General features: G+C 43.4%; 1 protein-coding gene across 1 annotated transcript in view; it reads right to left on the bottom strand.

Annotated features, from left to right (window-relative positions):
* SLAIN1 (SLAIN motif family member 1) overlaps positions 1-11,351 on the bottom strand; it is a 53,830-nt gene extending 42,479 nt beyond the window's left edge. Inside the window, 2 exon segments of the mRNA XM_036831983.1 lie at positions 10,505-10,864; positions 10,866-11,351. Coding sequence (XP_036687878.1) covers positions 10,505-10,864; positions 10,866-11,119 — 614 coding nt within the window. The 5' untranslated portion in view covers positions 11,120-11,351.
* Between the last annotated feature and the right edge of the window lie 2,053 nt (positions 11,352-13,404).

The following is a 13,404-nucleotide window of genomic DNA, read 5'->3' as shown; positions in this document are numbered from 1 at the left end:
GAAGAGTGGCCCCCGCTCGCCGCAACTAGAGAAAGCCCTCGCACAGAAGCGAAGACCCAACACAGCTAAAAATAAATAAATTAATTAATTAATTTAAAAAAAAAAAAAAAAACTGGTAAAAGATTTAAACAGATAGTTCACCAAAGATGAGCTATGGATGGTAAACAGGTGTATGACAAGAGGCTAATCATTAGTCATTAGGGAAATGCAAGCTAGAACACCAGTGAGATACTATCACACAGCTGTTAGAATGCCTGAAGATAAGATTAGCCATAGCAAGCCTTCGTGAGGACATGTGCAACTGAAACTCCTAAACTGCCAGCAGAAACGTAAAATGCACAACCACTTTGGAAACGATTTTGGCAGCTTCTTTAAAAATTAACGTACACCTAACTTTCTGTTACAGCCACTCAAAAGTCATTAAGTATTTACCTGAAAGACACAAATGCCATGTGTCTATGCAAAGACTTATCTGTAATAGCCCGAAACTGAAAACAATCCAAATGTTCATGAAAAGAAGAATGGATAAAACAAATGATCGTTGTGTCCCTACAATCTAAAACCTTCACGATAAAAAGAAATGAACTACTGATTCATGTAACAACAGAGGTGGATTTCAAAATAATTATCTTGATTGAAAGAAGCCAGGCCAAACCAAACAAATGAAAGAGTACCTACTATATGATTTCACTGATACAAAAGTATAGAAAACACAAACTAATCTAGATTGACAGAAAACAGATCAGTGGGTGCCTGAGTTGGAAGTAGGCAGGGTCAGGACAGGAGGAGATACAAGGGGCCACAAGGAAGCTTAAAGCATTGGGCTCTCTCCACTATCTTGACTGTGATGATGGTTTTATGGGTTCTACGTGGGCCCAAATCTATCAAATAGTACATTTTAAATATATGCAATTTATATCGCACTTATACCGTAACGAAGCTTTATGAAAAAGTCACAAGACAGTAAGCAACTGACTGCTTCCCGCCCTTCAGTGAGCTTGGAGCTGCCACCCACCAGGCAGCTGGATCACAGAAGCAGGTGCCACAGCCCTGACAGAAAGCAGCCGCAACACTAGGCAACTGTGCAACTTCCTTCTCTTTCAGCTTCTTTTAAATTAATACATTTCCCTCACTGTTTAATGCACACACAGGTTCACGCACTCTCTGAGCATCTGCTTGTTTGCAAACCTCTCTCAGCTCCCATGCGAAGCACTGCTCTGCCCGTCACCTCCAGCATCCCACGGGACCACCGCTGCTTCCTCCTGCCGCTAGGAACCTCCACCAAGCAGCTTGCCTGGGGATTTCACACACTCCCACCAGTTTGGGGGTTTTTCTGGTAGGGCGTTTTGCTTTCTGCTTGCAGGGAACCCCTCAGGAAGATGTCCTTAATCTCTTAGGGCCTGCGTAATATGGTTCTCTCGTTTGACCACGCAGCCTCACAGCACATTCAAAAGCAGCTTCCCAGAGGTACATGTAATGGCTCTGGGACCCACTCTGCCATATTCACGTACAGGGACTTCTCTCTCTTCTCCTCCGTTGTTCCCCCATGCTATCTGCTACTGTGGCTCACCCCGACCCTGCAGTTCACAGAATATGGGGGTGATCATGTAACTGAAAGCAGGGAATTCAGCTGAAAGCCTGTGTGAGGAATAGGTGGGACCCCAGATCCCCTCCTCTACTCCACACTGCCCATCCCACCACACCTCCTCCGCCACAACCTAAGACCGGAGGCTTACTATTGACACGTGCGTTAAGGCTGACCCGGAGAAGCTCTGACTTCAGGCACACAGAACTTAGCTGAAAGACAGATGAAGTACCCCCACTGAACCAGAGAGGCTGACCGAAAGTCTACTTGCTGAATGGTTAGCACCCTAGCCCCATTTTCCCCTTTACATTCCTAGAATCGACTGCCTTAACTCCTATCTCCCAGAAGGTTTATGTCTGGAGACACAGATGAACCCAAGAGAAGACCTAAAGATACTGAAACCTGAGCTGGCCACCCACCCAATCTCTGTTAAAGTCTACCAGCCAAAGAGTTCCACCCACGCAGAGCCTTAGATCAACTTCGATATCGCCTTTGGGTATGAACAGACAACCCACGACACCAGATATCTGGAATATTCCTTTTAAATAAAACCCTGAGACTAAAAGTATTGATAGAAGGGAAAAAAAGAACTGAGGAGGAAAAACAATGCAGGGAACAGATGAAAAATCCAAGACAATTGTAACTGATATCATCCGAGAGAAAATGTTGTATTCACAAGACAAAAACAGGATATTTAAAATGGAACAGCTTCTTCTTTCTTGGCAAATGAAACAATTAAACTGTTATAGAAGAAACAAAAAATCCAATAAGTGAGTTTGGAAGATCAAGTTGAAGAAGTCTCCCAGGAGCAACACATAGACAAAGATTAACAACCAGAGGAGAGGGATAAGAAAATTAAATGACTGTAATAGGCAGGCCTCCATCTCATTATTATAAGTTCTAAAACACCCATGAAAGTGAAGAGAAACTTACTTTTTTTAAAGGCAAAAAATTTTCCAAAGTTGAAGGCAGGCCACCAGGTTCTAGAGGGAGGCACCCACAAATGCTCAGTGCAACAAATGAACAGACAGGCCCATACAAGGTACAACGTGACATTTAAGAACCCTAGGGATAAAGAAAGAAACCTAAAGAAAGTCACAAAGGATTCAAAATACCCAAATCACAGTGCACTTCAATAGCTGTAAAACAATAAAAACTGGAAAAAAATGGAACAATGCCCTCAAACATGAGGAAAAATAACTGACTTAGACTTTTATACCCAGACCAACCATGAATCTTGTATGAGGATAGAATAAGGACATTTTCAAATACAGGATTTCAAAGTGTACTTCTCATGCATGTCCCCTTTCTCAGAAAGCTTCCTGAGGCTGCATCCCACCCACAAGAATAAATGAAATTCCAAGACAAAGGATTTATGAAATAGGAGATCCAATATTGGCAAGAAGCTCAAAGGAATTCCCATGATAACAGCATTGTGCATCCAGCCTAAGGAGCAACAGTAAAGACTGGAACAATGGGATGAAGCATTCTAGAACGGATGGCAGTACAAAACAAATTTTTAAAAACAGATTTAAGAGATTATCAAATATGTTTGACCTTCTTGAGAGATGTTATGGCTCCAGTATTTACAGAAATAATTAGTAATAAGGGATTAAAGAAAGTGAAGGGGGAAGAGAGAGGCCATTATTAACTCCTGGAGGAACAAAGAGATTAGAGAAAACAAATGTAACATAATATTAACAGGACTCAGCTAATAACAGTGATAACCATAACACAGGTCCATTACGATGATTTAAGAGAAAAGTTATAAAAACCATTATGAGAAGGGAAAGAAGATATGGTAGCTGGAGGATGAAGGGAAGAGGCCTTAGTCCTCATTTTCCAAAACAAGTCTATATCTGTTTCAGATCATGTAGTATAAAGACTGTTTAGAAATAAAGAACAAGGGCTTTCCTGGTGGTGCAGTGGTTGGGAGTCCGCCTGTCAATGCAGGGGACATGGGTTCGAGCCCTGGTCTGGGAAGATCCCACATGCCGCGGAGCGACTAGGCCCGTGTGCCACAATTACTGAGCCTGCGTGTCTGGAGCCTGTGCTCCGCAACAAGAAAAAGGTCGCGATGGTGAGAGGCCCGCGCACCGCGATGAAGAGTGGCCCCCGCCTGCCACAGCTAGAGAAAGCCCTCGCACAGAAACGAAGACCCAACACAGCCAAAAATAAATAAATTAATTAATTAATTAAAAGAAATAAAGAACAAAAGAAACTGCCAAAGGAGTATAGAGTAATATCTACGTGGAGGACTCAGAGGTAGGAAAGAGTTGGGAGAACCGCTGCTTTCTGTAATAAGCCTTGGTATAGAAGAGTTTTTGAACCATTTACATCCTATTTATTGTATTACCTTGATAGAACTTTAGAAGTACTACGCATATATGTGGAATTAAGATAGAAGGGATCATTTTTAAAGTCAGTCTCCAAACAATGTTCCCAGGATACTTCTGAGCCTACTATTTCTCTGGCTAGGCCTAGAACTGGATTTAAATAGAGAAAAAGGGCAGTTAGTTATGAAGATCACGTAGCTACAAACTCCCTGAGTATAACATGTCTCCAAAATTAGATAAGCAAGGTAAAACCTGTATTTCTCCTAAATGGCTCTTATCTTCTAAAAAGTCATAAAAATCACCTCGTTCATTGTCATTACAATGCCAGCAACATTTACAATATCCTAGTCTGCCATTGTTAATACACATACCTCCTACTAACTGCTCTTTCAACTTCTACCTTTCATTGACAGTATATTAGAATCTGGCAAGAATATTTGAAAAGCCTTAGTCTAAAACTTGAGAATCCTTCAAATAGTAGAAAAGCTATCATTTAAAATGTCACACTCTAATTTTCCTTCACTTCTCTTCAAAACTTCCAAAAGCACATGACTAGAAACTATTGTCCTTCTCACAGAATCTTTTTTTTTTCCATACACTTCATCTTCTGGACCCCCTGACGACATACATGCACTAACACTGGGAGGTTGGAAATAACACAAAGTCCATCATAATAACCCTGAATGCTTCAAATGAAGTATTTCAAAATGTCTAGAAAAATAGTCTTGGTTATTCTCAACGTTTGGTTCTAAAGTCATCCTTCTGCAGATAATACAAAAATAAATGGTACAACAAAAATAATTACAATAAGTCCCCTACATATGAACGAGTTCCATTCCAAGAGTGCGTTCATAGGTCCAATTTGTTCTTAAGTCCAACAAAGTTAGCGTCGGTACCCAACTAACACAATCGGCTATATAGTACTGTACTGTAATAGCTTTATAATACTTTTCACACAAATAATACATAAAAAACAAACAAAAAATAAAGAAAACATTTGAAAAGTACCGTACAGTACCAGCTACATCACTGCTGCTTTTACGCTTGCTTCTGGACATCCTGGGCTTGATTGAAATAAAGATGCTGTACTATTGGACTCTATACAGTACTGTAAAGTACACAAAAGCACAACCACTTGTAAAGGATACATGCACATGACAAGGTACACCAGACAAGTGAACTAACTTACGCGATTGGACATGTGAACACACATTCGCATCTTTGAAAGCTCACAACTTGAAGTTTCGTTTGTAGGGTACTTACTGTATATGTAAATCATAGACCTGTCACTGAAAAGTAATATGAGTCAATTTTCAAACAAGCCATTTTGAGAGCCTTAAATCACCATAAGTTTTATTTTAAGGAAAGGTAAAACACCAGCACTGATTAGCACAATCAATCAATCTTAGTCAGCTTAGATTCACTAGCATGTGCTAGGGTCAAGCTGGTTAGCCCCTGCAAAAGAAACTTACCCCCAGTAAGCTATTTAAAAGGACACATTAAGTCCAAATTTTAGTTACTGAAGGTCCTATAGCAGACTCTTCCCCCTCCCTCCACATTTATATCTGAACTCTATTTCAGTGTCTCACTGCAGTGTTTCAAATTTACTCATTTGAAAGACGCATCAGCATAGACTTCAGTCAACTCCACTTGTTCCTAGAAAACACTGCGCATTTTCGATCAGCATTGTCAGAAAGTGAAGCACCCTCTGGTCTTTCCACTGAAAATCAATTATGCAAAAAGCAGCTTAGGTGGTCTAATTTAGCTGTGCCATATGTATAGTACAAGGTGTTCAACAGCTTTGATGAAAAATTGGCAATGACTTTGGCCAGCTGTCCAGGGTCTTGGTGTTACACATGGAAGATGAATATCTCATTCATTAAATTTTCCTTAATTTGTAGATATCACCATTTTCCCCTTGTATCATTAAGAAGTTTTCTTCTAGAGTGGCATGGACTAATATATACTACCAAATGGAAAATAGATAGCTAGTGGGAAGCAGCCGCATAGCACAGGGAGATCAGCTCGGTGCTGGTGCTTTGTGACCACCTAGAGGGGTGGGATAGGGAGGGTGGGAGGGAGGCATGGGAGGGAGGAGATATGGGGATATATGTATACATATAGCTGACTCACTTTGTTATAGAGCAGAAACTAACACACCATTGTAAAGCAATTATATTCCAATAAAGATGTTTAAAAAAAAAAAAGAACTTTTCTCCTGTCTTTTCCAGTTGGGCAAGTTAAAATCCCTGCCACATCTCCTTTAAAAATAAACACCTCCTTTAATAGCTGTATTTTATACCAGTTGGCATGTTTTAATCTTGGCATTGTCTGAATATAGACTCGTCTTCTGGTTGAGGTGAGCAGGTCCTGATTTACCCCAGCACTACGCTATCTTCAGGGAGCCGTGCTCTTCTACCTGTTTTCTCCAAGTCCGTTTTGCTTTGAACAGTACAAATTGGAGTTATTCTAACTTTAGCCATAAGGCACAAATGCATTAGCTATTTCAACCCAGGACATATACACATAAAACTGAAATAAGTTTAATCAAGACACGTTTGTATTATAAGATACAATGTATTCTGATCCTGATTTTATATTCCACTGAACTTCATAAAAAATCATACTGAGTCAGTCCACTAAATTGACTTTATAACCTATTAATGGGTCACAACCATGCTTGGAGGAAAAAACATCAGTGGCGCAAACACTTCTGAATCCATATAAATAAGTTTAAATTTTAGTCAATTCTTTCAGTAAATAACTGAAGAAGTTTACATAAGTTATTTCTCCTTGGCGCTTAACACTGAAATTAGGGAGCAGAAACAGGTCACAGAAAGGTCTAGTATGCAGTTAATGATTTACTGCTCCCATTGCCACTTCATACCCATCTGATTCCCTCTCCTTGTACCCTGGTTCTTCTTAGCCTAGTGCTTCTCAGCCTGGTAACACTGGGACAGAGACATTTAAAACACCCTTCTGTACAGACTGGCAAATCATCCAGTCACACCATGTCCCACATATGCATCAGGACTTTAGTGCTTTTGAACTTTTTTAATTTGCTCCTGATACTTGGTTTCTCCCCTGTACTTTCTGGCCTACGGTCTCCTGGAAAGCTAAGGCTGTCAAATTAGTAGTAAGATAATGGAAGAACTGATACAGCAGGATGTGAAGTTTACTATGGGATTATAATAACTGGACTTAAGAATGAAGGTTCTGAAACCAAAGTCAACTTTAATTTTCTGAGACATTGAATTTTAGCAGCACTGTGCTAAGATAACCAGATTGTATCAAGGCAAAATTACATACTTTAAATTCAACTAAGATAAATATTTGAAGATATAAGACAATTGTTTTGTTTCAAAGCTTTTCATCAAAACAGAAAGCAGAACACATCATTCTTCTTACATCACAGTTTTGTTTTTTTTTTTCAATAAACAGAAGAAACTTATAGGCTAAATAATTGTTTGGAAAAAAGGCCTATGAGACCTGACTGATCATTCATTAACTAATGAACTATCATCAAGCAAATACTCTTCTATTATTCACTTTTTTCTTTCACACATAACTCTTGAGCCAAGTGCTGTCCAGGCTGTACATTCTAAGATTGTATTAGTAAAAACAGACTTACATGAAAGAACTTCTAAAATATTCAATGATTAACCTACATTTGTGAACTTTCCTTCCTAAGGATCTGACATTTTAGCAGGAAGTGCTATTCTAAATAAATTATTAATTTTGTTTAACCCATTAGGATGAAATCATGATAAAAATGTATGAAAAATTGTAGGTGATACAGTTAAAGTAACATTATTAAGGACCAAGTTACTGTTAACGATGATGCAACTGTTACAGGGAAACAAAGATGTCCAAGATGTGTCCAATGAAAGGTAAGTGTAAAAAAACTGATGTGTATATATTTGCATACTGATTTGTATAACTATGTTTTTACCTTGAAGGATCTATGGAAGGTTAACAGGGTTAACTCTGAGTCATAGTAAATTGAGGACAAGAGGGAAGACTTTTGTGACTTTATATTCACTTCTGTGTTCTGTCTTTTACAATGAAAATGTGTAACTTACTTTAAAATATTTTAAATAATTTAAAATAATCAGGTACATATTATCCACTTCAGTTGTTTCTTAATAAACAGGGAAGATAAAAATAAGTAGCTTTCCTGCAAACATATCAGGGAAGCCAAATGAAAAGCACTCTATTGATGACGGCACCAGGCAGGGACACGCGGTGTGCAGTGATGAAGGAACATCAGAAGGCTCTGCAAGCATTAACAAGTGGGTTTAGCTTTGAAAATTAAACCCTGTTGACTGTTGATGAACAAACAGGCCAAGTACTGCAATACAAATATATTTCAATGTGTAAAAATGCTCTGATAGAAAGTTTTCTATAAATCAGGTGACCTTACAAAAATTTTAAGGCCATTCCACTAAGATTAATGATCCCTCCCTGTTTTTCCACCTGGGATTCTAACCCTGGGTTTGTTTTGAGGAAGATACTGTATAAACAGTGTGCCATTTGTCTATAGAAACATCTGTAAGGTGTCAAGGCATTGATTTAGTCATTCACAGATATACTTGATGAGTGAAATTAGTAGAACCTGCTGCAAATCAAACCTGGTTAGATTTGCTTCAAACCATCTGAAGTGCTACTAGGCTAATCTCACCAAGTTGGTGATATTTTTTAGTTATTTTAATGGTGTTTTGACAAAAAATAACTACAAAAGGAAAGCCTAAGATATCAAAATACTAGCAATAGTTGGAGGATAACTAAATATGGTAGAAATCCATTTAATAAAAGAAAATATTACAACTATATTCACTGTGTATGTACTCGCACAAACCTAATACACCTATAAAATAGTAAGTGTATCATGATAAATTTTAAAGTGCTAACAGTTTTAAAGCACAGGATTGATCCTCATCCAAAATACAGCAAGTTTCCTTCTATTATTTAAGTACGCATCTCCAGAAAAGGCCAAGTGGGGACTAAATCAATCTAAAATAATTTGAAAGTGGCATAAGGGCTTACAGTTATTAGTAACAACCTAAGCACCATCAGGAGAGCATTTTCCGGTACCATATTCAGGCTGAATCTGAGATCACAACACAGCCTGTACTTTAGAGTGGCTTAAAGAATGGCTTAAAGTTCCAGAAAGTGGCGAGTTGTTTTGATTTTTACCACCTGAGTTACCTGCCCAGTTGCCGAAAAGTACTAAGTAGAAGGATGACTATGCCTTATTATAGCTCCCTTTATTTTGATTCTCAGAATCAAACCAATTAGTGTACTTAACAGAGTTCTCAACATAAAAAAGTGCAAGAGAAAAGGGCCACCACAGTTCCCAATGGGAAACCAGCAAGGTTCTCCATCTCCCACTCCCTCCTGAGCAATCACTCAACGTAAACACAAAGAAAGTGAGGAAGACCCAGCTTGGAAAACAGGAAGAGGACCTAAGATTAAAAGAACTACAATTACTCTTCATGCTACTGCTAGGTCGAGGTGAATGCTGTTCATTCTCCCTGCGTGAACCTAAGTCCCACCTGATCTGAAGCTTCTATTCATCTGACCACATCACACTACCTCTAATGACTGAGGAAAACATGTGAACCAACCAAAAGAAGTCATGAAGTGACTGCTACCCCATGAGCAAGCACCATTAAAAACAAATAAAAGAATCAGAACCCCCCTCTCCCCCCAACCCCACAAGGTACTCATTGATGGAAAGCAGACAGAGCTAACCAGATTTCAACTGGATAAATGCTGCCAGCCTCAAGTTTTCTGCTAACCAACCTCAAGTTTCTAAAAAATAAAAACAAAGTTTCTCTAATCTCACTTTTCTTCAATCACCAGTTTTTTAAATTAAAGCCAGTTCCCTGGGTCCTAGGTAACAGAGTGCCTGCAAGCTGCTCACTCCATTCCCCGAAAAGCCTTCATTGTTTTTTTTTACGCCGTTACTGATGGGAAAGCCAGTGAGGTCAGCACACTGGAAAAAGCGAGCCTGTTTCTGAAGAGAGAAGCTATCAAAGAAGATGCAGCGAATGAGGACAAACCACTGCACAACTCAAACAGTAAGAACGAATCTCTTAAGGAGAGATGCATCACTAGGCGGCTTGGGGTGCCGAGGAGGCAGGGACAGCACGCAAATCCTGTCCGGCCTTGGTTTGCGAGGACAACACGGTAACAGTCGCAGATGGAGGCCAACCCCTACCCATCCCCCGTCACTCCCAAAAAAGACTGAGGAAAAAGAGCACGACTGAGCGACAAAAAGACAAGATAGCATGGATTTTGCAGTTAATGCTAACGAGGAGCTTGGCACCCAATCGTCAGCAAAGACGACAACACAAGGAGAGGAAAAGGACCAGTTCATCCCCACATGGGTCGGCCTGAGCTGTAACAAAATAGGTTTCCACCCTATTTTTCCACAGCCTCCTCTCATCGCCCGGCTCGGCACCTGCCAGGTCACCCCGTCTGGGGGCAGTGGCTGAGGTGCCCCTCTTCCTTCCAGCCCTCGCCCTCCCCGGGCGTCGCAGGCGAGGGTCCCGAGGGAGGGAGCGGAGCTCGGCAATACCAGGTGCAGTCGTCCTCGTCCCGCCAGGCGGCCACGCTCTCCAGGTCCAGCGGCTCCACCTCGTCCAGCAGCGTGGGGGGCGGCGAGGGCGGCGCGGCGGCGGCCCCGGGAGGTGTCCCCGCGCCCCCCGGTTCCGGGCCGCAGCCGCCCGCGCCGAAGAAGCCCGCCGCCGGCTTGAAGTAGACGAAGGGCGCCTCGGGGGGCTGCGCCAGGCTGCAGAGCAGGGAGGGCGCCGGGCCGGGCAGGCAGTAGGTCCCCGGGAACGCGGGGCCAGAGCCGCCGCTGCCGCCCCCGCCTCCGCCCCCAGCGCCCAACGCCAGCCCCAGCCCCAGTCCCCCCGAGGCGGCGGCAGCGGCGGCCGGGGGGGCTCCGCGGAGCCAACGGGCTGCAGGCCCCGGCGGGGGGCGGCGCGGCGGGGGGCGGCGGCGGCAGCAGCAGCAGGTGCGGTGCGGCGGCCGCGCTGGCCGCCCGGCTCCGCAGCTGCTCGTTCTGCTTCTCCAGCTTGCGCACCAGCTCCTGCAGCTTCTTCACCTCCAGCTCCGCGTTCACCACCGGCCCGGAGCCCGCTCCGGAGCCGCCCCCCGCCGAGGCGCATTTCACCTGCTCCGCCATCATCGTGGTCCCCGAGGGCGCCGCGGCCGCCGAGGGGGGGCGGGGCGGGGTGCGCGCCGACGCGCCGGCTCCTCGGGCCGCGGGGAGGCTACGGTTCCTTCCCTGCCGCCCCGGCCCGGGGGCCGACTACGCTGGGGCAGAGGCCGAGGCGGCTGTTCGCATCAGCACCGAGCCGCTGCCTCTCGCCGAGGCAGCCGCCGCCGCGCTGCTCTGCACATGCTCAGAGCCTCCCTCCAGTCCCTTGGGCGCCGCGGCGGCTCCGGGTTTTAGCCGCGGCCCCCGGGCGGGGCGGGGCGCGGGCGCCGGGTGGGCGGGGCTGGGGTGTTGGACCAGCCGGGGGGCGAGGCGTTCCCGAGGGGCGGGGCCGGGAGCGCGGGCTGGGGTCCTGGGGCCACCGCCCCCGGCCGCGCTACCCAATCCCAGGTGCCTGATTGGACCTGGCCTGAACTTTCCCGCCACCGGCACTTCCTCCCGCCGCGGGGGAGGGAGCGAACTGAGCTGACTTCGGAGCCAGGGGCGGGGTTCCAGAAAAAGCAGCCGCAGCAGGTGCCTGCCCTGCAGGAGGGCAGCGTTTGCCCGCCGGTTTGCTACCTTCCAAGAGCACTTGGGCTTAACCGTATCGTCTACCAGCCACTAGCTAGTTAAACCTATAGAAAACCAAAGGGCCGGGAAACGGTATCTTAAGAACCAAAAAGTAAAAATGTGGAACGGAAAGGCTTTGAGGTGATGCTATTAATCCCTTGATTGGTAATACAAAAACAAAATGGTGGGAGAGAAGAGGCCGAGGAGAAAGAAAATCTCCCTCTCACTAAGAGGGGGAAGAGTGGCGTCCCCCCCACTAAAGAGCCAAGTGTTCAGTTTATTCTAAAACTGTCCGGTTTGAACTATTGTATTACCACCAATGTTTGCCGCAATAAAAGAAAAGCATTTTTATATTATATACATTCATTAAACAAAAGATCTTTGAGCACCTAACTCTGTGCCAGATACCATTCGAAGAGCTGGCCATGCATTCAAGTGAACAAAACAGGCAAAAATCATTATGGGAGAAACATGAGTAAAGTTGAATGGTGTTCCATCTGTTAAATAATTTACAAGCTATTAGGTCAGACTTGCTGGCGTGAGGTTGGGGAAGAAAAAGAGAAAACCTCAGAGGTCCGACCCCAATGCCCCCAATCTCACCTGCAAACTTGACTTTTCTTACACCTTCTGGAAATTATTGGTAGATCTGCTTGTAAAAGCGGGGTGAGGGGGTGGCTTAAGCAGAAGAATTGAGTCTTTTCATTCAATTGATATTGATGTAGCATTTTGGGGTGTTTATCACAGAGAAAAGTCTGAGATTTTATTATGAGAAACTTCCACACAACTGGTTCTCATCCTCAGATGATATACTATCTAGTGAAGGTCCCTGCTCTGGGACTTTACATACCAATCTTTGTGACAATGTACCACATCCCTCTGGAACTGGTTATTGTATCCGTTGGTTTTAGATACAGCTCTGTGCCTTCCTGCTCAGAAACACTTGTGTCTTGTCAGTTGTCAATCTATATCTCCAACTTCTGTGTGTAGGGTGGGTGATCTGCATTTAAGTTGCTTGGTGAGATCTTCCGTAAATTAGATAAATATGTCTGATAACTACCCTGAGCCTTCCTATCTGGTGTCCCAGCTTGCTAGACCACCACCTAACCACCTGTATCACCCATCACCTTTCCAAGTTTCAGTCTGTCTTCTAGATATTCTGGTTATTACTAAAACCTGGAGAAGTGGAGTAATACTACTGAAAGTCCTAAGTAAAGAATCTATTGAAGGATTTTCCGCATGCTCAGTGGCAGATGTGGGTAGCAGTATCACTGCAACACAAAGAAAGGGAGACAACAGACACAATGAGAACAAAGAGCTGCTGGGTTCCACGTTAGCAAAAGAAATCGGGAACAGGCACAGAAGAGCGAAGACAGCAAGAATTAAGACGTAAAGAAAAGCAGTCATTTTACTGCGAAATTTATAGTAAACATCCAGCTTCTCCTCCATTTACTCAGTAGGGTCTATAGAATACATCCAAGCAACCAGTAGTCAAGCCTTAGAACTGTGTTTTCTAAGTAACAATTAGTATTGTAAACAATCTTTGTTGTTTCAAAAGAGAGCATTCACTGAAATTTAGACCTAGCAAAGAGGTGAAACATTTTATCCTAAATTTCTATTCTGCGTTCTTCTTCTGAAAAGACAAATTTGCCCTCTTCCTAACTGTGTTTAACCTGTGAAAGGATTCATGTCTAGAGAAATTTTAAATC

The sequence above is a fragment of the Balaenoptera musculus genome, chromosome 18 (genome assembly GCF_009873245.2).
Source record: "Balaenoptera musculus isolate JJ_BM4_2016_0621 chromosome 18, mBalMus1.pri.v3, whole genome shotgun sequence".
NCBI lineage: Eukaryota > Metazoa > Chordata > Mammalia > Artiodactyla > Balaenopteridae > Balaenoptera > Balaenoptera musculus.
This window is presented reverse-complemented; position numbering and strand designations above follow the sequence as displayed.